At 39.7% G+C, this 27,656-nt stretch overlaps 1 protein-coding gene and 1 long non-coding RNA gene across 2 annotated transcripts; both read left to right on the top strand.

Annotated features, from left to right (window-relative positions):
- Positions 1-817: 817 nt before the first annotated feature.
- LOC149917786 (uncharacterized) lies at positions 818-5,999 on the top strand. The gene is made up of 3 exons (XR_016466808.1): positions 818-937; positions 2,940-4,615; positions 5,812-5,999. It is a non-coding gene; the product is annotated as an uncharacterized LOC149917786 (long non-coding RNA).
- A 45-nt stretch (positions 6,000-6,044) lies between these two features.
- Positions 6,045-24,859, top strand: FBXO3 (F-box protein 3). Its single transcript, XM_031593325.2, has 11 exons — positions 6,045-6,206; positions 9,755-9,844; positions 11,480-11,643; positions 12,971-13,085; positions 17,172-17,376; positions 18,699-18,744; positions 20,978-21,062; positions 21,894-22,016; positions 22,465-22,580; positions 23,042-23,232; positions 24,511-24,859. The coding sequence occupies exons 1-11, from the start codon at positions 6,100-6,102 to the stop codon at positions 24,634-24,636; spliced, it is 1,368 nt and encodes a 455-aa protein (XP_031449185.1). The 5' UTR covers positions 6,045-6,099; the 3' UTR covers positions 24,637-24,859.
- Positions 24,860-27,656: the final 2,797 nt, after the last annotated feature.

The following is a 27,656-nucleotide window of genomic DNA, read 5'->3' as shown; positions in this document are numbered from 1 at the left end:
TAAAAAGCAGTGTAAAAATCTACCAAGTATAAAAATGCAAGTATAAATACAACAAAATTCTGTAGTCATTCCTAGCATTTCTTTTGCTGTCAAATTGCCATGTGATGTTACATTCATCATGCTGCTGTGAGTTACCACTTTTTCAAGCCAGCTGCCTATCTCATACTGCTCATAACTCATATGTAACTCCTGTTATTTGGGTCCAGGTGGAGGGAGAAGAGGTTTCTCTTGGAACTGGTTTAACCAACACTTCCCTTCCATCCTCACAACTGTACTCCTTACAGCAAGGAATCTCTTCTGGAATGAAAAGAAAATAAAATATTCAGAAAACAATGATGAAAAATAAAAGCGAAAATTATTTAAACTCATAGAAAAAAGCACGGTAATCTGAATATGACTTCATCACCTGATATTCTAATATAGTGTCCTTTATGTGTTTTCAACACCGTCAGTCTTTTAAAAGGCATGTCATCCCTCCAGATTTCCCTTCTTTGTCCCCATTATTCAATGTCATGGTAGGAAAATGAGAGCATTACCATCAATATTACTTTTTTAATTCCATGTCCTTGAATAAGGGCAATAAGAACCCTGCATAATAGAGTTTTCAGCAGGGACAGTAAATGGGAATCGGTTGTTAATTCGATACAGGATACAGAAGCTGACTCTCCCCTCTCTGTTCTCAAGGTAATACTGTGCCTCCAATTGTCATTATACCCAAGAATCAAATTATTGGAATTCTGGACACATCAGCACAAAACCGAAGACTCCCTGCCAATTTCGTAGCCTGCTTGGAAGAGAACATCATAGAGCATCACTCATTTATACGACTGCCAGCCTGAGATTGTAAATTCAGAAAACAAGAAGGCCTCAGGTGCTGCACTTTAACACGTCTTTCTGCTCCTGAATCACCCCCCTCCTCACTACCCCCATGTACAAGGTAACATTTTATCTCTGAAAGGCAAAGCTTTCAACCATCTGCCGGGATGAGGACAGCCTCTGCATGGCCTGAATGTGAATTGAAAATGAGACTATTAAGTCTATTAATTGATAACAGTGACTTGTGACTTTGAAGGAGATTCATGACACTTGGAAAAATAATCTATAAAGATTTTTGTTGCTCTAAAAAGACAGTGCAGCATCAGCTTATTTCTCTTGCAGCAGGTTCATCTCTTTTATTGCGCTGCAGGCAATGGAAATTTTAATGGACACTGGGAAAAATGATCTATTCCTCAGACCCACAACAGAAGAGAAACCATAAAAAGGCATAGAACAGAGAGATGCAGATATGATATCAGGAAACATTTAAGGAATTGTAATTAAATTAAGATTCACAAGTCTATCCATGAGACAAAGATTAAACTGACAGAAAGCTGAACCTTGTTTGAAGCAACTTGTTCCCCCCTGCTGGGGGTTGTTTTGTTCCAGTCTAATGAGATGGCATATTTCTGAATGGTTCTTAACATAGCAGTAGATCTCTGCCCATTAGTTAATCAACATATTTTGTAGCAATTAACCACGTTCTGTTCAACGCCTTTCAAGTATCTTGCAAGCAGCAATTCACTGTTTCTTCCCTTTTTAAGGTACAAACCCCACTCCATAGGTGGGAAACTGTGGCCCAAGACATGACCTGCTTAAAATTGCACAGTAGACAGACTTATACACAACCAGAACTTAGGTCTCCTGACCTAAGCATGGACCATTTTGCCAGTGCTGAGTAAGCAGGTATCGGTATGGCACAGCCTGACCCATCCAGCGGTGTGGATTCAGCCCCTTCACATCCTCAAATATAGTCTGAGCATCCAAGGGCAGCTTCAGATAGCATTTTGTATGGATATTTCCTGTGAACTGTTGGGAAGTGATTGGTACACTGATGATGGTGTACTTCTCCCCTCTATGATTGATGGTTGGATGCATACAGCTCAGCTGTATGTGTTGAAGCCTGTGGGGACATTCAGTCATTGGCTGTAAAAACTCATGATCTTCTGCTAGAATAAATGCACCTAATGATGTCTATGGCTTATTTTCTGCATGCCAACCATATCACTGTTTGCAGCAATACTCAGGTAATACTCCAAACCTCTTTAAGCCCCCTTCTCTGTGTTCTTCACAAACAGTAAAGGGATGATCAAAAAGCTGTTCTTGCATTACTTCCCTATTACACATTTGGCTTTCCAATATGTAATTATTTTTGGTGGAAAACATATGATGCATGGAAATCCCACTTTTCAGGGAAGAGAGATTTCTTTTCTAATGACAGGTTGAGATGCTATTTGCTGAGTGCTTCCTGACCACCTCTGCTGTCACTCTGAGGTATTCTGGTTACATGTGTGTTGGTGTAAGTCAGTGAAGCCTGGGACCGAGGGTAGATCGAGTGCAAGAAGTTTTATTTCTGTGGAGGTGCTGGAATAGGTGGCCAAGGGGGGATGCTGCTCCAGTGTGACTGGAATAGTAACGACCAGCCTGCAGTGCTGAGAGAGGAATAACCTCTTAGATCTGGGACCCTGGGTGGTGGGCAGCTACAGGCTCCAGCAGTCTGAGCGCCTGAGATCCTGACTTCTGCACTGCTACTGTGGGCATGGTTATCTCTGCAAAAAAAACACTTGTCTTGCATCTCTTGTCAGATAACATTAACAGTGTATTTCACGGCACCTGTAAGTCAGTTTTGAGATACAGTCTGTTTACTTATTTACATTTATTTTCAAGAGACAATCTGAATAAAACTGAAGTTCTTCTACACTAAGACAGATACTCTTTCATCTGACAATATCTTGCAGCATCTTGACAGCTACATTAAAAACTGTTTAGATGTCATGTTGCTAGCTTAATAAAATGTATAAGACCAGGGATTATATACCTGAGGATGTTTTGCAACACTGGGAATTTCTAAGTCCGTTTGTAAGGCAATACTCTGTCACAACATGGTTGCATTTCTCTTACAGGAGGTGTGAACACTGAATTCCCCAGGAATTCTTGGAGCTGGACCAGCAGCAAGTTTGACCCAACGTGCATGAGAAGCATGTTGTTCAGCTGATAAGGGAACTGAGAACATGCATCAGCAAACACAGTTTGTTTATCCCGTAATAACTGGTTTTGAGTAATACAGCAAAAAGTGGTTGGGTCTGCACAAGGCAGATAAGAGCTCCTACCAAAAGGACGAGCAAAGGGCACGTGAGGCTTCCTGGAAACTTCAAAAGAGAAGCCTTCAGTGGGAATGGATGACTAAGGGAATTGCAAAGGGTTTCTGGAGTCTTTTATCTTTGCGCTACCTCTTCAAATCCGGCTCAACACTTCAGTAATTTATTGTTGCCGTCATCTGATGAATGTTCACTGGGCTCAGCCTTTCTCCTATCGCACAGGTGTTCAGAGCCAAAAACTCCACTGCTGGAACCGCAGCTAGTGGTCGTCTTGTTAAGAATCTCAGCTAACAACCCAAAGACAGAACATGTGGAGCTGAAAAGTGAGCCGCTATCTGGTTCATACAGATGGCTTTTTTCAGGTGTGAAAGAATCAGCAGTAGCAGAATTTTCGAAGGGGCGCATGATTGTTCTCCATTTTCCTCAAGCAAAGAAAAGCTTTCAGAGCTTCTAGGCAAATGCAAAAGCTGCATCCAAGCAACCGGGCTCCCAACACTTCCCACAAGATCATGGAATATTTCTCCAGTGCTTATTTTCATTGGGGTCTTTCACACATGCCCTAGGATGAATCATATACAGTGAAAATGTTGTAAGCATGTGAAATTATGAAAATTCCTAAAACTTTATTAAAGACTTTTTGACCAAATTTGAAATTAGCCATCTTGGGAGCATGCACATATGATCTCCTGTGGACTCCTGAGGGCTATTCTCTGTTAGCATTACTCCAGCATGGACAAATGCACTTGTACAAAACAAGAGAGCAGGTATCAGCATTGCTGGGCTCTGATGGAGACCCCTGCTGACTACCCACTGCTCATGTAATTTAATGTGTCAGCTTTTGGAGACAAGGATTGTGTCTTTCTATGCAAGTTCTTTCTGAAAATTACACGGATGAATGTTTACATTTTTAATCATATCTCACCTATGATTGATGTCAAAGTACACTGTGTGAAAGGAAAACCAACTCTGAACTAAGAAACCACAGGAAAAAAATAAAATTTGGTCATGTCAGTTTGTGTTAACGTGGAGCCCTTCCTCTGCAGGAAAAAAAAAAAAAAAAGGCTATTAAAATTACACTCTAATTGGAATTCGTAACTTAGCAAACATAAATAAATGCCTGAGTGTCATTTCAGGGCTTTTATTTATTCATTTATTTTTGCTAATAAAGAAGACAAGCATGGAGTCACTCAGACCTGTCCAGCACAAGGTGGGGAAAAAGCAGAGATATCCTGGTGACAATCTTGGGTGGCCACTGTAGACAAAAGCAGCCATATAGAGTCACCTGCTAATTCCAAATCTATGGACCACAGTTTTACTAGCACAGCACACCTTCCCTAGCTCATCTCTGCCCCAGGATCTTCTGGGCTCAGAGACACGAGGATATGAGGGTTTAATTCATCCAGAACACTTCTGCACTAAGGGATCTGCCTGGATTACTACACTCTTCACACCTCATCCGGTCCAGAAGCAGAAAGCTGAGTGTAAGTTCCATCTGCTCCTTGCATTTCACTGTAACCACAAGATAAAGTCCATTGGTTTAACCTTGAGGATACCAGAGCTGGCCTGTGGGCTGCCTTTGACTCCAGCTGACCTTGGAGCTGCCATGGTTAATCTCCTGCTGTGTGAGAGATTCAAGAAGGGTGTCACTGTTTGTGTATACGTGGCTGTAACAAGAAGGGGATTTTTTTAAAAAACAGTTGTTTCATTCTGTCAGGAGAAAGCCTGAAGCTGTATGCTGACAGAAATCCCATTTGTTACTAAAATGTCCAACAAGCTCATTCATATGCAATATTTAGTTTATTCATGTACACATTTCACTGAAGTTCTGGCTCTGATCCCTAGAGCTACCATTCTGGCATCTTTCAAATCTCATCTGAGATTGACTCCTGTGAAGCCTGGAAAAGTGATTTGCTTATCAGCTCCTATGTAAATCCCTCACCTTTCAAAGGACAACTGATCTATCTTTATGTTCCTTTGACTCACTGAAGTCTCTGTATGACGATACAGCTCCCGTTTATAATTTCTTTTCCCTTACTCCTTACTGTTTATTACAGCCACTCTTGGATCGTGGCTAATTTTAGATTATCAGACTTCCAAACAACGTTCATTGCCTTGTTTTCCCTATATGCCCTGAATGTTTTCTTTCTTTTGCCCATGAAAAAGCAAAAACAATATTATCAGTATACTAACAGTACACATTTCTGTGGGCACTTATTCTCAGCGGTAGCTGTAAGAGGCACTGTAGTAAATGAACTGGTTTTCAATGACCTAAAATTGCACTGGATGAACTGAGAGTGAGGCCAGCTGCAAAGCCCTGTTTTGGCCTGCTCAGGGGTCAGGGCTCCATAGGTCAGGTCACAACAGAGGTTGGGTAATGCCTTACACCCACCTACATCCTGTGGTTTCTTATCGCCTTCTGGCATTTCTCTCATTTGGAGACAGAGGTAAGAAGCAAAGCTTATCAAACTTGGCCAAACGTACAGAGGTTAAGGTCAGGTTACCGTAGATGTTAAATGAAGATTTATGGTTTAAAGGATTAAAAGATATTTTGTGTTGTAGTCTGTATAAAATGGTCTCAGTTAAGAACAGAGTTTATGAATATCACTATAATGGAGGCAAAGGGCACAAAACTCCTGTATCACAATTCACTGCTCCCTTTCCCGTGTGTCATTCAAAGGTGTTTGGACTGCATTCCAAACAGGATCACTGAGGTGACCCCGAGCCCCTTTCAACACGGACCACAGCGAAGCCAGGATAACAGTATGTATAAATAAGAACGATATTAAAATTCCCGCCCTTCTGGAGCGCGGCGCAGCACAGAGGCGCCGCCCGGACAGGTGGCAGAGCCGCCAGCGGGACGCAGAGCGGCGGAGCGGCCGGCAGGGGGCGCTGCCAACAGCCCCCGCCGACGACGGAGCGGCGCGAGGGGCGGCCCCGGCGGCGAAGCGGTGGGACGTCTCTCAAGATGGCGGCGCCCCTGGACATGGAGCCGCCGGCTCTCAGCCTGGAGCTGCTGCCCACCGACCCGCTGCTGCTCATCCTCAGCTTCCTCGACTACCGGGATCTGATGAGGTGAAGGCCGGGCCCGGGGCGCCGCGGGAGCCTCTGGGCCGCGCTGCCGGGGGGAAGGAAGGACGGCCGGCCGAGCCCGGCCTCGGCGGGAGGCGAGGGAGGCGCGGGAGGCGTTCCCCCACGCAGCGCCGGGCCGCGGCTCCGGAGAGCGCCGGCGGGGTCCGCTCCCTTCCGCGGCCTCGGCGCCCCCGGGCCGTGCTGGAGGGGCGCGGGGCGGCCGTGTCGGGGAGCGAGAAGCGGCCGGCTGGGAGCCGCGAGGAGCGGGGCGGGCCGCCTGCCTCGGCCGGGGCTGCCGGGGGCCGCCGTCGCGCAACTTTTGGGTGTGCTGGCAAACGGGGTCAGGAGAAGAGTGCTGGTGGGGGGGGCGACAGGCGTGGAGGCGAAGCAGCGAGCGGGGCGCGGTGCTTGAAAGCGTTTGTCGCTGTGCCGGAGAGAGGTTTGGCTTCTTCTCGACAAGGCAGGCGTCCTAAAGCGCTGCGCGCTTAAAACGGCGGTGTTGTTTGGTTAAGGAAAACGGAACGCTCACCATTTTCCCCCATTACCTGTTGTTTTTATTTGTATTTAAATCACCATGTGGAGGCGAACCAATAGCTGAGTTAATGGAATGAGTAGTTCTCTGGAACTCTGATATGTGTGGGCAAACAAAGGGCCGTTCTGTTGCCAGCAGTACAGGCAGTTACTGAATGGGCTGTTGTTTGGGGCTGGGGAAAACCAGATGCAGTCAGACAGGAGGACCTTTCGGTCAGCAGAACGTGAACGAGAGCTGAGAGCTGCTCCGTGCGGGGTGCGTGTCAGAGCCGCGGGTCAGACGGCGGAGATGAGAATATGTTTTTAGCTAAAACCTTCCCAGGGAAGTGTGAGCAGCGGCAGTGATTGAAATCGGTGTTGCATTAGAGAGAGGAATGTGTATGAATCAAATAGGATGTCATCAGTTGTTTTTCTTTTCGTAAATATTAGTGAGGAAAGCCAAAGGCATCCAGGAGGCATATGTTAACTAGGCAGCAGAAATGAGATGAAGCATAATGAAAGCAAAAAGCTTAACAGTGGGATAATTGGGTAAATTCAGTGCAGATGACTTAGTATTTGATGAGAATATAGTGAAGGCAGTTAGGCTTAATGCCTATTTTTGCTATGTGTTTGATGGATCAATATGGTTAGGTTTCTCATTTCTAAGTTCAGTAATGGTAGTTTTGCTCAGCTTTCAGTTCATGGTACTCAAGAGAACATCTCTGGTTTGCTTGTCTTTGTTTTAGTGGCATGTATGCATACACTATCACAGACATTGCCATTTCCCCTGTATTCCACAGGTTGGTCAGCCCGGTTGTCCTTAAATAATGAAAAATCCCCATAATTATGTAATTAATGAGAATGGCTTTAATTGAATCTTTGACCGTGTTTGAAGCCACATGTTACACTGTTACCACAGTGACTTCTTTCTCCCAAGCAATTATAGGCTTGGCTGATAATTAAGGTTGGAAAGATCATTGAGATCATCTGGTCCTGCTGTCAGCCCGTCGCTGCCATTAAACCATGTCCCTCAGTGCCACATCTGTGCTGTTCTTGGAAAGCTCCGGGGATGGTGACTCCACCACCTTCCTAGGCAGCCTGTTCCAATAACGCCAAGAACAGATTTCAGCTAGGAATTTAATTTCAGGATGTTTTTATTTACAAACAAACTTCCAGAATGTCGTAAAAGTTCTCATATTGCCAAATATCAAGGTCTTGTTATTCATAAGCAGGCATGAATCAACCTTGTGTATCTAGTGGGCTTCTGCTGGGATTACTATTAAATTCTAAGTGCAAGCCATTAATAGGTGTTAAATAGTTTCTTGTTTAAAAACAAAGCTGTTAAAGCTTACAGATGCTGCAGAGCAGTGGTACAAGAGGTGTGTGTTCTGGTCAAGCTGACCAATCAGATAAGTGAGCTCTAATTCTGAGGAACAAAAAAGTGCAGGACCGTGCCAGTGAAAAGTGATGAATAAAAACATCCAAGGGCTACAGCAGTCAGTTTGATGTGTCTCATTGGTAGAACTTGCTACCATAATAGAAGTGAGTGTATTTCTGGCGCTGAGGGTAATTGCAGGGCATACAGGAGAGTCACTTCAGTTTGTTGAAATACTAATACAGTTCTGATTTGAGCAGCTTATTGTGGACATAGGGGAAAATTTTTTAAGAAGATTGAATTGAGCAGATAAACACAAATAATTCTGCGGTCTCAGTGTGAGATAGAATGCAGCTGATTTAGCTTATTGAAGACAGGATTTTGGAGGCATTGTTATTCCAATTTCTGAGCTACACAGAGAAGGAAATAAATGAAAATGACCAAAAGTTGAAGTTTAGTAACTTCATTTTGAGTATTTAGGTGTTAATCTCAGCTGTTAAAGCATACACATTAAGTGTTAGAACAAGGTACCAAAGTGGTGATGCTACATTTGTACTGGTGGTATCTTCCTGCAAGTTTCTTCAAAGCATAGCTGACAGTTCTGCTCAAACACAGAAGAGGAAGGCGAAGGTTTATTGTCAGGTTTGGATTAGAGTAAATGAGACAACTGTTTCTTTAGAATTCTATGACTCTTTGAATAACTTTTCCAGTATTACTGCTCTGCACGTTGCTTGCTTTGCCACACATTCTTATAAATATACTGAGGTTTCCTTCCTGTTGATATGAGCTGTACGTTTCAGAAAGGCTTTTCAACCGTAGAAGTAAACAGAAGAACAGACTTGGTTTTTTGATGTTACCCCCGTTGTTGCTTTTAAAGAGCAAGTTAACAGACATTTGGAAAATATGGGTCGTATATTGCTATCTCCTTGCATCAGGGAGACTTGAATGACTTCTGAGGCCAATTCCCAACCCATATCCTACAATTTTTCTTCATACTGCACTATGCAGCATTTTTGCAAAGGCAAGATGTGATTCTTTTAATTTTCTGAAGCAGCAATGTTACCTGTAATACAATGGCAAGAGCTTACGTATGCTCTTCATAAGAGTGAGCTTGCAGTACTTATTTCCAAGTTTACCATCCTTTGCATTTTTTCCTGTTTTATTATTTTTTCCCATCATAAGTTATTTAAATAACTTAAAATTGAAAATAACTTCCTAGCACTGAAACTTTACAGTTCTGTATCTTACTGGTTGAGCTTTCAATAGTAGACAATGGTGGGGAAAAAAAAATAAGGTAGGATGGGCAATTCAGGTAAGGAAGCAAACATAATAACTAGCCTGCACTACAGGAATGCTTGTTCCTGGTGGATCTGAATCTTTCAGATTATGTTTGTGATGGAAAAGACCTACAGGCTGACCTGCTTTACAAAATTAATTAATTACTGACAGTTCTCACGGCATATACTTCCATTAGAAAAGTAGTCCATGGCTTACACAGCTGTAATGGAAACTGTTAACCATTATAAGAACAACTCTAAAAAGGATAGCTAATGAACTTTCAAGCTTTCTCATTTATTTCATAGAAAAGCAAGTTTATTGGTGAGTATTTATCCCTGTTTAGTTCACTGCTTTCCTGCAATCAAATGTAATGATTTTGTATTTCTAGCTGCTGCTATTTGAGTCGGAGATTAAATCAGCTATCAAGCCACGATCCATTGTGGAAAAGACACTGCAAGAAATACTGGCTTATTTCAGAGTAAGTGTGGTTGTCCGAAGCCTTCTTTCTGTTAACAACAAAAAAAAAAGTCTTGTATGCTATTGTGCACATGGCTTCCTGTAACACTTAGATTGCTGTTCACCTTTTGCTGACTTCACTTTGATGAAAGCTTAGGTATCAAAAATGTTCATTTTCTATAGATATTTCATGAATGTAAAAGGGTTAACAAAGTTTGTATGGATTGATAGAAGTACCCTGTTAATGCCGAAGCTGAAGGAGAAGCTGCAGCTTGACTCTCAGAAACCAAATATTCTGTGGTAATATTCTGAGTACTGTAATTGTGGGGGTACACCTGGATTGCTGCATCAGTGACTGCTGTGACTGGAACTACAGAGTAGCTGATGTTGGAAGGGGTCTTTCTCAGATCATCTAGTCTAGCTCCTCTGCTCAAGAAGGGTCACCTATGACAGGTTGCTCTGGACCCTGTCCAATAAATCACAAAGTTTTCCGAAAATGGAGACTCTGTAACATTCTTAGCAACCCTTTCCTGTGTTTGACCACCCTCACATTAAAAGAGTGTTTCTTTGTGTTCAGTTTGAATTTCCTGGCTTTTAGTTTTTGGTGATTGCTTATTCTACTGTCAGTTCACACTGTGGAGAGGAGTCTGATTTCATCTTTACTCCTTTCCTTTAGGGTATTATTACACATTAGTAAGATGCCCCTGCACCTTCCCTTCTCCATTCAGAAGAGTTCCAGCTCTCTTAAATTCTGCTTATGTGAAAGATACTCCAGTCCCATAATCATCTTTGAGGTGTTGTCTAGTATGTCCATATTTCTCGTGTGTTGTGGAGCCCAAACTGGACAAAGTGCTCCAGACACAACCTCACATGGGCTGTCTAGAAAGGAAGAATGTTCTTGGCTAGTGTTTTTCCTGGTGCACCTGAGGTTCTGTTGGGCTTTTTTGCTGCAAGGGCACATTGATGGCTCTTGGTCAGCTTGGTATCCATCAAGGCTCCCTTGATGATGATGAACTTTTAGATTCAACATATTTATTGGAACCTTAGGAGTTGGAATATATCCTTACTCAACAGTGGAAGAGCTGCTACACTTTTGGAGGCAAGCATCCTTTGTCAGATGTCAGTCAGCATTTTTATGCAGCCAGTATTTGAATAATCTGTTTTTGTGCCCGTGAGCAGAATTGAATATGCAGTAATTCTTTCAGAAACTGGCTTTCTGGATCAGCATACAGCATTCTTATTTAACTATCAGGTTTGCTCTTTAATCCTTTTTATTGGGTAAATAGAGGAGTTCATGACTCCTTTATTTGACTACTGCAGTAGATAAAAAAATAAGACTCTTAAAGGCCTGCAAAGTGATTTAGCTATTTAACAGTTCTAAGACTTAATACTAGACAATATTCTTCCTTTGAAGAAATAGCGTATGTCTACTTTCCCCTGGTACAGAGTACCAAAAATGTATCCTAAATCTGTTCCAAGTTGCTGTTTAATCGATGTCAAAATTATCTAGCTTGGTGTAGCTTCCTGTGACTGAGAAGTGTTCCGGGCTTAATATTATGCATCTGGTTTCTGCCAAATGAGAAAAACTAGCTTCTTGGTTTTAGAAGTCAAAAGATTTAGGCTGGTGTTTAAAAATTCTTTCTTTATGTCTACTTAGTGAGGAAAAAAGTCGACGAAATCAGAGCTGGAAAGCTATCTTCATCAGTACCTACTCTGATCTAGGAAGATACATCCAGTATTATGCTACACTGAAAAAAGCCTGGGATGACCTAGAGAAATACCTAGGACAGCGGTGTCCTCGGATGATTGGTTCTTTGAAAGGTACAGTGTGATAGCTGCTTGCTTTAGTAGATGGATGTTACTTTTATTATTTAGTTTTATACTGCTTTCGTCTTAGTTGTTTGCATCGGTTACTAGAGCCCTGGAAGTGAAAGAGAAGTGCTCTCCCTTCCAGTAAACAAGTGTATCAGACTGCATGTATAGTCCTTGCAAAGTTGCTAGTAATCCATAGGCAGTCTTGAAGTGAACAGATCTTACCATTGTTTTACTTTCAGAAGCTTCTTTTGTCTGCAAAAAGTGATTGGAATTGTTCAATTTCTGTACTTGAGTAGTGATGGGAAGTTTTAGCAGGAGCTCTTAGAAAACTTATACCTTTATGGTACCATTAGTACACGCTTTGTTTCACTGAACTGTTGACTGATGCCTTGCTGTAACTGAGCATACAGAATCCCCCCTGGAGTGTGTGGGGGGGTATAAGAATAGTTATTCCCTACGCCCTTCTATTGATAATCGAATATAAAAATTCCCCAGTTTCAGTTAACATGTTTGATGCTCCAAATACAAGATGAATGGTGGCTGTAGCCAAGGGTTTTTTTTTTTTTTGTTAATGACCGGATTGGAAACTGAAAGAAGCAACCCTTGAAATAATTTTTCCTGACTGTCAGCTAATAATATTGTGGGGGAGAGGTTCATTTCACTTCATAAATACTTTATGCGAAGAGCATGCCTGTTGAGATTACATTGGCTGAAGGTTGGTTCTGTGTTAAGTAATCAGTTAATGTAATCAGCCTCCTTCCGAATTTATGTAGTATTAGTTCTATGCCTCCTGGCATACAATAGTTAGTAAATGTTGTTTGTTTGATCAAGACGCTTACAAATGTCATACTTTGTATTTTCATACTTTGATTTTCAGTGATTCTGGCTACTTGCTTAGAAGCGTGCTTTTGCATAACTGTGTCCCTAATCTTCCTTGCTTGTATGTCTGTCAGTTCACTTTCTCTGAATTACAAGTTTCAAAATACTTTGAAATATATATTCCTGTATTTTCTTTTGTAATAACATAAAAGAAGATATATCATAATGCTGGGGTTACACTGAATTCTCTTTGGCAATTGAAAACATGCTGTTATGTCTAGAATATGGCTAATTTGTCTTTATTGCTAGCCATGCTGCTCTGATGAAGTTATGTGAAATGGAATTTTAAAGAAAAGGTCTTAATGCAAATCCTAATATTCACATGTGTCAGGAACCGCACCCGGGCATTGTGGGCGGAGTAATGAAACAGCATTACATTTGAGAGTTGGGAGCAGTACTTGTTTATTCCCCCTCTAACACTGCCTCATAATACTCTGTTTCTTTTTGTACACAGAGAGTGTGCAGGAAGAGGATCTAGATGCTGTGGAAGCACAGATTGGCTGCAAACTCCCTGATGACTATCGATGTTCATTCCGTATTCATAATGGACAAAAGCTAGTTGTTCCTGGGTAAGCTACAGCAACTACTTATCAAGTTGTTAATCATCTGTATTCTTAAAAAGTTCAAATGTCTGCTGTCCAGGACAGATGAAACATTAAATGTATTGTAACTGTGGGACCACTTGTACTGACACTGATTGTACAGTTGATTATGTTCTAACCTCAGAAGTAACTGAAAATGTAGTGTAGATTTCTAATTCCTCTAATTGTTCTAGAGTACCTTTATTTTTTTTGTAATAACTGAAACTTCAGAATGTTAACATACCACTGCATGCTGCTGTGCATGAAGTTTTGCTTTGTGTTACGTAAGTGAACTAGACTCAGACTGCAGTCTTCATGATTTGGTAACTTTTGTTCTTTAAAAATGGTTAAGGAATGACTTCCAAACCAGGTAGTCATTCTCAGTAGAATCTAAGCATCAATTTTGCAAATTAAATTTTCCAAGTAGAAGATTTTACGATGTTATATCAGCAATTAAAAACTCCTTTTACATCAAGGTTAGCATGCAGGTGAGTGCACATAGATTTGTATCTTCCAATTATGAAAAGATTTAGCAGGTCAGCACTTGATGTGCAAACGCAAGTGTTAGCAAAAGATAAAAAGCTAGGGCAAATCACTGCAGTGTCTCTACTGAGCAGTGCTTTCATGTTGCCCTGCCAAAGCCTTCACTGATAAAACAGGCACAGCTTCATCTAGTTCTGGTGTTGTAAGTGCAGTGGGTATATGGGAAATGGTTTTCTGCAAGCATAAGGATGGCTTCTAGCTTTGTTTCCATCCCTAGGAAATACTTGTTTTTTTTTTTTTTCAGAGGAGAAGTAATGTCCTACCTAGTTCTGTAGATTTTAAATGAGCTAGCTCTTTGCATTTTGAAAGTGCTTCCTTCTGTTACCTGGAAGAGTAAAAAGTGGTAGTTAGTAACTGCAAATACATTACTGTTGGTCAGTGGATGACTAAAAATTTTTATGAATGCAAATGTGGCTCACCATGCTTGCTATGTTTGATCACTTGGAAGTGATCAGAATGAAGCTCTGCAGCTTGTGTGTGTTCTGCTCTTCCTGCTGCTCTTTTACTCCCACTACGCCCTGCCTTGATGAACAATGTGCCTGTGGAGGGGCTGCAGCAAGGGACACATGCACTTGGGCATGACCTTCAGTTCATATAACTGCCAGTGGACTGTGATCAGTTGCTGTGCCCTCAAAGGGAAGGTACAAGCCTAAACATTTCTTGACAAATCCCATTGGTGGACCTGTTATTTCTGACACTGGGACCTTGGAATAAGAAAGGTTGTCACACTGTAAGTAGAAGATACAGTGTTACTTTGGGGCAGGCTTGCATGCTGACCCCACAATTCATGCTCCATAGTGGGACATGAATACCAGCAGGATCAGGTCTAGGGGGCAGAAGTTGATGAGTTTGTGGGATTGGTGTGTTAGACCAAAAATGGAGGACACTTGATGTAGATGCCAGTAGGTAGGTCCTTTGGGAGTCTTTGTCTGGATTTTAACAGCACTACATATGGAAAGATGGAACCCGTTGCCCAAGGTAGGAGCAACTTAGATCATACAGACGTGTGGCAGCTTGTGCTTTGAGTCACTGCTTTCATAATGCCAGCAAAAGCTTAGTGTGTGCAAAAGTTTGCATCTGAGAGCATTAGTGAAAGGCAAATTAGAAGGGAGTATGGGTGGGGAGGTGTAGGTTGCAAGTTTGTTTACTTGGATGAGAAAAAGAAGGTTGTGGCTCTTTGGGGAACAGGAGAAAAATAAATTAATGTTGTTTATAAAGTCAAGAAGCTTATCTTCTAGTGCTGCAATCTTGACAAAGTTTCTAGTTCAGTCCACATTAACCTATTAAATGACGTTATTGAAAGACTATTTATTGAAGGACTAATCAGTCTTAGGAATATTTTCTTAACTACTGAATCAAGAATACTCAGTTATTAACAGTGGCCATGTCTAGTTTGATCAGATAGATAGACCTTGGAGTTCTAGTGACCAAGTAACAGCTACCTCTAAAAAGAAGTGAAATATGGAGTATGGATTTTGGAGGGGATACCAGTTGTTTTGTTTGTTCCCTGTTCTAGGAGTTTTCTTGTGCAAATTTATCCAGGGAATTATAGGCCTGTCAGCCTGACCTCGGTACTGGGGAAAGTAATGGAGCAAATCATCTTGGGTGAGATTGCACGGCATGTGTGTGGTGTCCAGGGGATCAGGCCCAGCCAGCACGGGTTCATGAAAGGCAGGTCGTGCTTGACCAACCTCATCTCTTTCTACTACTGGGTGACCAGACTGGTAGATGAGGGAAAGGCTGTCAATGTAGTTAACCCGGGGAAATGGCCGCAAATTGTACCAGAAGAGATTTAGGTTAGACTTAAGGAAGAACTTTTTCTCTCAGAGAGTGGTCAGGCACTGGAATGGCCTGCCAAGGGAGGTGGTGGAGTTGCCATCCCTGGCAGTGTTCAGGAGGTGTCTGGACGAGGAGCTGCGACATACGGTTTAGTAGCTTGTGGTAGCAGTGCTAGTGTGAATACGGTTGGACTAGATGATCTTATAGGTTGTTTCCAGCCTTGTGATTCTATGATTCTATGAATTCCCTTGTGATTCCTATGTTATCATTGACATTACATTAGAATTTAATGCTTTCTCATTACTTTGATCAACTCCTTGCACTAATCAACCTTGGGTAAAATATCTCCTGTTTCAGAGTTTTGGGAGAATGTCAGCCACATTCTGCCAAACAGGAAAAAAATAAAATTAATATGAGAAAGCTGTTGTTTCAAATCTGTCATATTCTTACAAATGCAATAACTGTGTGAACTCTATTATTTCAGACCTTTTTCCAAATTGATGATGTATAGCACATTGATGTGTAAAGTCTTAATGTGTCCTGCTGTTCCATAAAAGGAATATCTCATGTTTTTTTGATGCCGCCTTCCAAATGTCTCCAAGTCCCACATCAGTTACATAAAGACATGTTTATATGCAATACAACAGCGGTTTCTCTAACCGCTGCTTTCATTAATCTCTTGCTGTTAGCCTGTTTGAAATAATATATTGAATTCTTGTATTTTGCTGAGTTTTAAAATCAATCTGTAAAGTAACCCAAATTAAGAAGGCATTAAAGTGTAATTCTTAACAAAATATTGGCGGGTACTCTCATATTTGGTTCATACTTAACATATGTGTGTGTTGTCCCTTTTTATCATTTCTCCATTATCTGCATATCTATTAGGTTGAATGTATGTATGCTGCTTTCTTTTTATTTTCATTCATGTCAGTGTTACCTTTAGATTCTGATGCTCGCCCTCATTTTAAATCTGTTATTTGTACTAATCTGAAACCAACTTTTTTTTTCTCCAAGTGTCTGTATTCATTTTTTTTTTTATCTCAGGAGACTCCTTTTGTGGGCTTCAAAGTCATTTTCATATTGTCAGAAAAAAACAACAGAATCCCATCTTTTGTAGTGATGCTTACAAAAAACTAAGGGAAAAATTAGACACGTAATGGTCTTGTCATGCTTTCTCATTCTTCTTTTGTGTGACTTTGTGTCTGTCTGCCTTAGTTTCTATACAGAGATTTTAATCTCTCTGACTCTATAGTTGTTTTCCTTCTTTACTTATCAACCTTTTCTCCAAAGCATAGAATACCCAGCTCATAATTTTGATCCTCTGTTACTACAGTAGTTTGTTATTCTAATTGAAAAATCATGGATGCTTTGATAGTATTGGAATTAACTTGCACAAAACATGAGATATCTTCAGCTATTATTACATTAAGCTATATAGGAAATTGTGCCAGCTGTGAATAGGTAGCCTACAGCTTCTTTGAAGTAATTGCAGACAGAATGGGAATCTTGAGCAGTTTAAAATGATTCTCTAAAGGACACAAAATGTACAAGAAAGTGTGAAAGCAACCTAGCCTCCCTTTAAGAAGATTGGTACTGAGAAATAAAACTTGTCTCTGCTTCTGTCTGTTATTGTTGGATTTAATATATAGCTCTAATATAGCATTGTTAGGTTGAAAGCTTTCTTTGCATTTTGAGTGAGATCATCTTCTGTTTATATCCATTCTGCTTCTATATCTGGTTTTGTCTCTTCAGGTTGATGGGAAGTATGGCACTGTCGAATCACTACCGCTCTGAAGACTTGCTGGATATTGACACGGCCGCTGGAGGCTTTCAACAGAGACTAGGTCTGAAACAATGCCTTCCCCTGACCTTCTGCATTCATACTGGTCTGAGTCAGTACATGGCCCTGGAGAGCGTGGAAGGCCGGAATAAATACGAGATCTTCTATCAATGTCCAGTAAGAAGGATATGCTTATACTTGTGAATGTAGATCTGTAATGGTTGATCGTAGCTTTTTGTTTAGCTTTTCTGCTATGGCAAATAAGCAGAATCTCCTCTCTCAGATTTGATAAATGTAGACTTGCTGCAATAAACCCTCTAGGTTTTAAGGAAGACTTACTTTCCAACGAGAGAACAAATTGGTCTTGAAGAAATCCTTTATAGACTTAATTATTTTAATTTTTTTTTCTAATTCTTACAGCTGTAAAATTTTAAGATAGAAATCATCGTTGCTATTGAAGCTTAAGAATGTTATACCTAAAAATTCTTAACGTATCCCCCCCTCTTTAGCCACCCCCATCACAACAGTGGGATGAGTGAAGAAGAAAATAATCTTCTTCCTGCTGTGGAACTCCTGGCTGTATGTTTTCAAAGCATGTAGCAATGAGGTCTGTAGGGAATGTTTTGATAATGCATTACTTGAAGGATGTTAAGATCCCAATTTGTGTTACATTAAGTATTCAAACCTTTTGGATAATGCATTGGAACCTGAAACATTACTTACATGCTTATGTTTTGGGTCATCTATGAGTAGCCCTGCTTTTTTCGGGTAGTAGTATGATAATAAAGGAGCTGAGATTGTTTAGTCTGGAGAAAAGAAGGCTCTGAAGTTTTTATCAGTGTTTAGAGATAGTTGATAACAGGCCATAAAGAAGTCAGGGCATAACTTTTTCCAGGGAAGCCAATGACAGAGAAGAGGCAATAGACACAAATGAAAACACAGGAAACCTGATCTGAACATAGGCAAAAAACTCTTTAGTGTGAGTGTAGTTGAGCACTGGAGCAGATTACTCAGAGGTTTTGTAGTCTTTGTTCTTAGAGACAGTCAGAACCCAAATGGACATGATTCTGGGTAACCTGCTCTAGCTCTATTCCCTTGCACAAGGGAATTGGACTGATAATCTCCAGAGATCTTTTCCGCCTTCAACTTTACTGTGCTTTTGTTCTCTCTCTTTAATGATGCCTTGAATCTGATGAGCCGTGGTGGAAAATCAAAACTGTACTTGTAGTTATCAGCTGAGCATTCTCAGGGACAGGCGTGTGTGGTTTTTTTTTATTACATAGTTCAAAATCTGACTGGGATAGAATGATGAATTAAGAAGCAAGACTGTTGGTCTAGTGGATATAGGGAAGGTGTTCCCTATGTTACTGTTCCCTATGTTACATTTCAGACCTTAAATTTTAAGCTTGGAAGTCTGATGCTTTCCTTCTAATACATCTATAACTCCTTTCTATTTTAGGACTTCCTTCTAATACATCTATAACTCCTTTCTATTTTAGGACCAAATGGCTCGCAATCCATCTGCTATTGATATGTTCATTACAGGTAATACTTCAGAATAAAATATTCTTCAAAATGTTTTAATTGCACTGTTTAGGAAATAAATGTCAGTTTTTGTCAGATGAAATCAAACTGTGCAGTGCAGTTGACTTGAACAAAGCAGGTGTTCTAAATCTTGTCTGGTACTTTTAAGACCAACCTGCTTTAAAGCGTCAGTGGTTACTTGAAATGATTTCCCTATTAAATTTTGTCCTTCCTTGTGCCCTGTATACCAATTTTACAGTGTATTAACTTGTCTAACAAGATGAGCAAAGGCTGTAAATTAGCCATCATGGGTGTAATGTAAGTGGTTAGTAAATATAACATCCAAGTGGACACAAAGTGTTTTATTTCCCCCAGTATTCTTACAACAGTGTTAAAAGTTCAAAATATTTTGTGTCCTTTAGTGAAATCTAACTTATTATAACCTTGGCTGCAGAGAAAAGACTGACTGAATTTTGGTTCTGTTGATTTCCTTTGTTGAAAAGAAAAGGGAAGAAAGGTGAAAACTGTCGTTTGGGTATGTGGTAATCCATTGTGATCATCTGTCTGACATGGCATTGACTGGAATGCTGTTTCCTTGTTTGATTTTTTTTTTTTTTAATTCACTGGAGTCTGGTTACTGTGGCTATGTATAAATTAATTTCACTCAATGGGAAAGCAGGTGTGTTTTGAGTAGTTCCAATATTAATTTTAAAATTTAGCCTCATGTGTTTCTTAGGGTATATGCATGAATATTAATAGGGAGAAATCATTTTACACCATTGCTGGTTTGGGTTGAAGGTGGTTAAACTCTTCACTACTCTAATTATAGGAGTCCTTTCTGTGTACTGATTTGATAGTATGAAACAATCTGAAATCTGTTTTACAAAAATCATACAGTAGAATGCACTGTGAGCCCTGGAATTATAGAGGAAAAATGCACCAAAAGCTCAAGAGTAATAGTTTGGTTACTTGCTTCTCTCCGCATGGAGATGATTTAATACTTTAAATACTTTAAAGCTACTCTAAGTGCATTTGTATTGTTTCTTGAGCTTGCTGCTTTTATGGAGTTGAGTCAATGATGAGGTGATCTGACATCATACTTAAATGTACTGATTGCATTTGCCTGAAAGGGTTCATCTTGGCATATTGCAAGGTGGAGGAGAAGCTTATACAGCATTCATTTAGATTTTCTTGAACATTGCAGAATAAATTGGTCTATTTTCTCTGTTCAGAGTTACTTTATAAACACTTTGCATTTTGTGGATTAGTGGTAGAAAGGAGAATAATAAACATAGACTTCCATAAGTTCAAAGGACAGTACGTGTAGTTCTCACTAAAAAGAAGTGGTAAGTACATGTGATCTAAGAGGAGTGATCAGTACTTGATAACAGCTCAGTGAAGGTTAGGTTAACAATTTCTTAGTATTTCAGTTACTTTAAATATGGCTTTGTGTGAGTAAGATTGACAGATAATTGAAGAACTCTGTGTACTTTTCTGCTGAACTATTTATCATAATGCTTAGAAAATTTATGCCTAGAAATAGAGCCAGTCTCTCTTGTATGAAACTCGTTTCTTTGAAAGTTAAATTTGCCAGCTTGACTGTCCACTTAGAAATCAAGCTGTTTCTTAATAATGGCTGTAGATGTATGATAACCTTTTCACAAGCAATGGCTGTATGTTAAGGAAAATCCCAACTTGTTTTGAGCGCTCTTATGGGCTTGTGATAGGAGTGCTGAGTATATCTATGCCTCATCCCTGTTTAAATGAAAGGGAAATTCTGCAACTTTTTAGCAGATTTCTTAGAATCAGTTTGGAAACTTGCCTATCAAAGCTAAGTTCATAAATCCACCAGCAGCCTTGCATGCCTCTTGTAGGTGGACTAGCTGGAAAGAGCTATACAAGTAGGATGCACCACTAAAGTAGTGTTCTTTCAAATTATAGGAGAAGAGTCACAATAAGGAAAACATGATGAGAGACACTAGCATTTGAAAACTATGATTATATTGCAAAACACTTAGCTCAGATTTTCTTCAATTACTGTGGAATTTCTGGAGTATGTATTCTTAGTTCTAGGTTGGTTGCTCTAAATGAGCTTACTTGGTTGAATGGACTGGAATATTGGCTAACTCATCTAAGACAGTCTGGGAATTTATTGTGAAATATTAAAACTTAAGCTTTTGCCTTACACTGTTTATGGAAATGTTCTTAGTGGTAAACTTGCCCATCCTTACAAACACTTCTCTTTGACATCTAGGTACATCTTACTTGGAATGGTTTACATCCTATGTAAACAAAGTGGTAACTGGTGGTTATCCTATCATCAGAGACCAGATCTTCAGGTAATGTGACCAAGACTTAAAGCCTTACTGCAATATGTCGATGTTTCTTTTAGAATGTAGACCTCTTTCTAAGTAGTTGTAGGTATCGGATATAAAAGCTAATAGTGGGGGAGGAACGAGTGCATGAAATATTGCAGATAGAGCTTTGAAAGAAAATGCTTAAATATGTTTTTTTTCTACCAGAAACTTGAGTTTGTAATTTATATAAACAGGACTGGAATTCTGAAAAAAGGTTGTTTTGAAGCTTAGTTAACACCATATTACTTATTGTTTACAATGCATGTGCTACAGCTGCAGGGCTGTTTCGAGTTATTAAGACAGCAATTGTTCCAGTGAACTGATCTCTTAAAGTAACACTGCACTAAATAAGTAAGTGAACAGGACTTGTTCTGGTGCTTAAATAGTCATGTACTTATTTCTTCTAAGTTTAAGTAAGAGCCTTAGTTTTGTCAAACTGCGGATCTACAGAACCTGAGTTGTTGATCTGAAAATCAACACAAACAAACTGTTTGGTTCCTGTGGAATAAATAACATAAGAGCACATCTTTAATAACAAGTGTCTTCATTGATTTCTGATGAAATTATATACCTAGCTTAATGCAGGCATTAATGCAGTTAGAAAGAGGTATGTGGCTGTATGAGTTTGGGAAGCGTATGTAATGAAGACACTGCATACATCATTAACTTAACTACCAGATGAAAAACTCAGAATTACTTTTAAATCTAGCACTGCAGTGTTCTTAGTAGTGACTAACTAATCTCTTCACATGTTTAGTTTTCTGCATTGAACGTGCACAGCTATTTGCAGATTTAATGTTTACTTTTTTGTAGGTATGTGCATGATAAAGAATGTGTTGCTACCACAGGAGATATTACTGTTTCTGTATCCACATCTTTTCTACCTGAACTCAGTTCTGTACATCCACCGCACTATTTCTTCACTTACAGAATCAGGTAAGAATAATAACTGAACAACATAAAGCACCACAGGAAAGACCGTTGTGGAGTTCACATCATCAATTTTATGAATACTGTGTATAAATTTGTAAAGTTACTAAAATTAATTGAATGTGTCTAAATGTGCACAGCATGCAGTATTTAATTAAAAAACAGCCATTTAAATGTTACCTTGTCAAGTACATAAGGCATCTGTCAAGTTGGTAATTAGTAAAATACAGTGATGTGTGAGGTAAAAAAAGTTACAAGTAACTCAGAAAGGGAACAATAATGATAGTGAGCAGAGACATACAGGTGGATACTGGCAACTGATTCAGTATACCTTACTGTAAGTTGTTGGGTTATTGTTTTCCCAGTCTGCTTTGATAGATATCCCATGACTGCCCAAGTTTTAAAATGTATGAAAGTAGTTAGATAATCATTAAATGTGCTGTTTGGCTTCTAGAATCGAAATGTCCAAAGATGCCCTTCCTGAGAAGGCTTGTCAGCTGGACAGTCGATACTGGAGAATAACAAATGCCAAAGGTGATGTAGAAGAAGTTCAAGGTCCTGGAGTAGTTGGTAAGCAAAAGATTACTTTTATAAACCTAATGGAGAATGTTTTGGTGTTTAATAGTGTAAGTTTCATGACGTGTATATTAGCCATTCTTTATGGTGACATGGTAGTAGTTATGTGGTTTGTATCAACACAATCTCATTGCTTGAAAGGAAGAAATACACATCCATCTCTTTCATCTTTTAAAGTTGTTTTGCAAGCATTGTTTTAACATCCTGATAGTCAATCTTTCTTCAAACAGTTCTTTTTAATGCTAAGTTATATAATTATATAACTTATATTATATTCTATATTATATAATTTAATTAATATAAAAAGTTATATAATGCTAGTTATATAATTTCTACCTCTACTAGAATCTGAAATGGTCTGCCTGAATGTTACAGTGTGTCGCTGCTCTAGCAAAATGCTAAAATGCAGTTATACATCAGCTCTTACTTACTGTGATCTAACATCTTGTCAACAGGGGAGTTTCCAATAATCAGCCCAGGGAGAGTCTACGAATATACCAGCTGTACTACTTTCTCCACAACATCTGGATATATGGAGGGGTATTACACCTTCCACTGCCTCTACTACAAGGAAAAATTCTTTAATGTTACAATTCCCAGATTTCATATGGTGTGTCCAACATTCAAGGTGTCTACAGCACGAATGGTAAGCAAAAATGCAGTTGTGCTTATCTTGGATTTTCTTTCTCACCTCCTGTTCTCATTGAGCGTTAATCTTAATAGTAGAATGTAACTGTCTGTCTAAACTTCAATGATGACTTTTTTCAGTTTTAATACTTTCCCTGAAAATCAGCTCTCTTTGAGATCCATTTCACTTAAAACATAAAATCTGAAAGTATCACTCAGTCTAATACTTGGGCAACTTCCCATTATGCAAACTTTTTAAGCTTCTGGAATGTTTACTGATAAGAAAACACTTATGTTGCAAAATTTACAGCACTGAACAATATTCGGATTGATAACACATTTAAGCCTAAGTCAGTCTGAAAACTATGGTAGTCAGTTTGTACACTGGTAAAGCAATGTATCCTTGTTGCTTTGACATCTAATGCTACCAATTTAAAATTTTTTGAATTATCCTCCTGTTGTTCAGTTTTTACTAGTTTCACTGGTTTCCAGTTTTCACTAGAGTTAGTGCATTTCAGTAACTCTCTTAATGAGTTGGCAAATCAGAAAGATATTTAGCTTGCTGTTAATTATCATTGTGATCTGGAGATTGCGAGTTAACTTTAATTTTTCTGATTGTTTTGGGACATTTAGATGTGATGGCTTTATTAATTGTATGACTTGCATAGCTCTTTTCTAGTGACTAGTTCAGATAGAACTTAAAATCCTTGTGTAAGTGCTGAGTATTTCTTCAGGGGTAGACCTCTACTTTTGCCTTGGAAAAACAGGACCAAGTATTTTTAAAAAATCGTGTTACCTGAGGCTATAATAGAAATTGCCAGCAGAGGTCGTACTTATAGTGGAAGGTATTTCTTGATTATGTTTATGAGTGGAGGAGGATACAATGTATCTGACTGTAAAAGTCATTTGGTTTTCTCTCTTTTGCTCTACCACTACTTTTAAAGGTAGTAATGACCCTTTGTTTTTAAACTGCTTGTATTAAAATATGGGCCACCAAGGAAACTGGTACAACTAAGGTTCCAGATTGACTCTACATAGCTGTACATATGGAATAATTAAGGCTAATGGAAATTTACTGAGATGAAGATCAAATAGCTTGGCAAAATGATCTCTAGTGTAAATTAAGCTTTATAATTTTAAGGAACTGTTTGTTGTTTTTTTTTTTAAGACATGGGCACAGTATCTGCCTCAGTTAATCGATGTGATAACATAGATTTCTAATTTTTCTGGACAAACATTTGTGCTTTCTTATAAGTTGCTGAAGATTTTAATTAAATATGAATGTGCCTTGTATTAGGAAACAAATAATAACAAGTATGCAGTGGATGAAGATGAAGATTCCACAGACACTGATGAATATGAGGACCGCCGTAGAGTGATGGACATTCCTGCACCTTCTGGACGCTGCCCACATCATACCTGATGGGACTTTTTTCCAAAACTGTTTTCAGAAGCTGAACTCTTTGGGGCTAGTGCATAAAAATATTTCTGACTATTGTAAATGAACTTTCTGTTGCTCGTCAGGGCAACTAGCATGAATGTTGGTGCCAGCTCTAATATTCATCAGAGTATAACTTTTCTTTTTTTTTCCTGGTTTGGAAGTGCAGGGGAGGGGGGGGAAGGAGGGAAGTAGAGAAAGAGAAAGGTGTTTGGGTTTTGTTCACTTTTTTCCCGGGTGCAAAACAGAGTGATAGTCTGAGATAATCATATGTTTCAATTTTAAACCATTGTGTGGGGATTTGTTTTTATACAAGCATTTAAAATTAGCAATAGACAAGGAGGCAAAAGAGGTGTGTATTGTCCACGTGAGTTTCTACTGTTGGTAATTTCTGCTAGGAATGATGTTTGCAGGTTGGTTGATATATCCCATTTGGGTTAGATCAGGTGCTCTTACGCTCTTTTTATTAACGTAGAACCACCAGAAAATTCTGATTGTCAGATAAATTTGGAGTGAAACTGGCCTTATTTTTAGACAATCTGTCTTTCTGCTTAATTTTATGCTAAGTGACTCTGACTGAATGTAGTACACACATCATCTGCCACTTGGTAAAGAAATTTCTCAATGACTACGAAGTATGAATTTGTAAATATGTTTTGAGTTTTTCATGATATAATGTTTGCTGTTCCGACTTTGCCCTGGTTGACAATTTCTGTCAAAGTATCATGTTTCCGTAAATCCTCTGTGGGTTTTTGCAACTATGCCTCCTGAATCCCCCCCCCCAAAAAAAAAAAAAAGAGCCTGACAGAACACCAGATGACTAGAATCTTTATATTTAAATAAGTACCTGTTTGCTTCATCACTTTTATTTTGTTTCCACTGTCATTAATAAACAAATTAACTGCCTTCTTTGCTCTGAAGTGCTATATGGGAATGCTTCTGACACCACTTGAACAAAACTGGTAACTAGTTTTGCTGTAGTCAGTTCATTTTTTTTTACATCCAGAATTAGTAACTCTGATGAGTAATACCACTATATTGTTGTTACAACTGGATCTTTCAATTGCTGAATAGCTACAGCTGTTACAGAAAGTCTGAATGTTTGTTTGTTTGTTTCCTAGAAGTCATTGTCATAGTCACTGGGTTCTCAATGAGCTCATCTTTCTCTTGTGCCACACAGCATTTGGATAGATCTTCCACAGTGGGAGACAAATGAATACTGAATGTGACCCCTGCAACAGTTCTTCAGGTGAAATATCCGGAGGAGTAAAAAAAGGGGAAAAAAAAAAAAAAAAGTTGCTTCTCCAGTACTGAAGTCTGAACAGCAGTGTGAATTACTAGACTAGGTTAAACATGTTTTCACTTGGAAGCCCCTTCAGTATTAACTGTTAGAAGAAAATGTGTTGAAAATTATCGTGGCTTAATGCTGTTTCTTAACAGAAGGCTCATCGTCAGTTAAAAGGATCAGTGAATAAAGGTTGGGAAACCAATATTTAGCAGAACTAGAGCTTATTCCAGTGCAATCTGTCTAATATGTATTTTAGCAACTTTTAACTGTCATGGTCAGGGCCATGCCATAGTCAGAAATGGGATCTGCGGGTTCTAGTAACATAGTATCAACCAAAGGTCATTAGGTTCTGTAGAAACACTTCCAACAAGGATGTTACGGGAGGGTTTCTTTTCCTTTCAGTTGTTACAAAGGAAGTGTAATTTTTGCTTACTGTTGTGTAAGGCAGGATAGAGGACAACACAATCCTGTTGGCTTCTGAGCATTCGCAGCCCATGTTCCCATTGCTGCTGGCAGTCTCAGGGCTCTTGTAACTGCAGGTATGAAGTACACATCTAATGAGGTGTGAGAACAGCTTGTTGCTGTTATTGTACCAGCTGTGTTTCTAAGTGGTTGTATAAAATGGCTTCAGGCAGCTATTTCAGCTCAGCGACGTGTTGCCTGGACTTACCAGATGCCGTGTTGCTGGAAGCATTGTAGCTCTTGGTCATGCACAGTCAAAACAGGGCGTATGTCAGTAGTCTTGCACATCCCACCCAAACCTGAAACTTCTGCCAAGTTGGTACAAAAAGCAAAGCAGCTGAAACTGTGGAAGAAAACAAGGCGTTAGTCATGTGTGCATGCAGAAATCTTCACTGGGAAAGAGAGGAGTGATTGTTGAGATCCCACTGAGGAAGATGGCATTTCAGCAGTGTTCTGATGCAGCACTTCGGGTAGGTGTGTTGGTAAATGTTACAGGGCTTCCACTCGCTAACTGCTCAATATAAACTGTACAGTGAATATGTTGCACTGCCTGTCTCTTTGGTGGCCAGAGTTTAGATTAAGCCTGAAGCTCTTTCACCTGCTTCTGACCAGATCCGGAAAGTCTGATGCTGCCCCATAACTGGGGCTTTTGTCCTTGGGCCTCACTGCACATATGAAAGTCCAAAATATAGTTAAAGGCACATCCAGTGCAAATGTGTAACTGAAGCAGATCTTATTTGTGTGTGTGGAAAAGGTTTCCAGTGCCAGCTTATTGTTGCTGTAGGATTCCACTGGCATTTTCTGGGGCTTGTACTGACGTGATTAAATGGAGTGAGCCTTCTGCCCTGGCCCTGACTGCATCGTGCAAGGGGAAAACAAGGCAGGTGCCAGCCAGCAGCAAAACCCCCAGGGTTTGCTGTTCAACTTGTGCCACTGAAAGGTTTATTCTGATCGATGTTGACAGAAATGTTCATCATCTGTGTAAGGAATGTGCAAGGGTGGAAAATTCATACCGCAAGGGAAATGCCATTTATGTGACAATATGGTCTTAAGGAAGGGAAAACAGGCCTGTTCTCAGCTGTGACTCGAGTTCCATGTCGCCGGTTCCTCACCACAAAATTCTACAAGTGAAATAATAAATCACAGTGCGTGTTTGTTTGTTTTAAATATCAAATCTTAGCGTCTTGGATTCTGATAGTTTGTAAGTTGTGTGCACACAAGCGTCCTCTCCCCCTTTGCTCATAGGTACGGCTCG

This window comes from Phasianus colchicus, chromosome 5 (genome assembly GCF_987193195.1).
Source record: "Phasianus colchicus chromosome 5, bPhaCol1.hap1.1, whole genome shotgun sequence".
Classification (NCBI taxonomy): Eukaryota; Metazoa; Chordata; class Aves; order Galliformes; family Phasianidae; genus Phasianus; species Phasianus colchicus.
Note: the sequence above shows the minus strand (reverse complement) of the source record. Positions and strands in the feature narration are given on the sequence as shown.

Excerpts from the sequence above, each read along its gene's own strand:
- FBXO3 (XM_031593325.2), top strand. The coding sequence starts at position 6,100 with ATGGCGGCGCCCCTGGACATGGAGCCGCCGGCTCTCAGCCTGGAGCTG. Across the intron at positions 11,644-12,970 it reads GATGATTGGTTCTTTGAAAG|AGAGTGTGCAGGAAGAGGAT; the intron begins GTACAGTGTGAT and ends TTTTGTACACAG. Across the intron at positions 13,086-17,171 it reads CAAAAGCTAGTTGTTCCTGG|GTTGATGGGAAGTATGGCAC; the intron begins GTAAGCTACAGC and ends TTGTCTCTTCAG.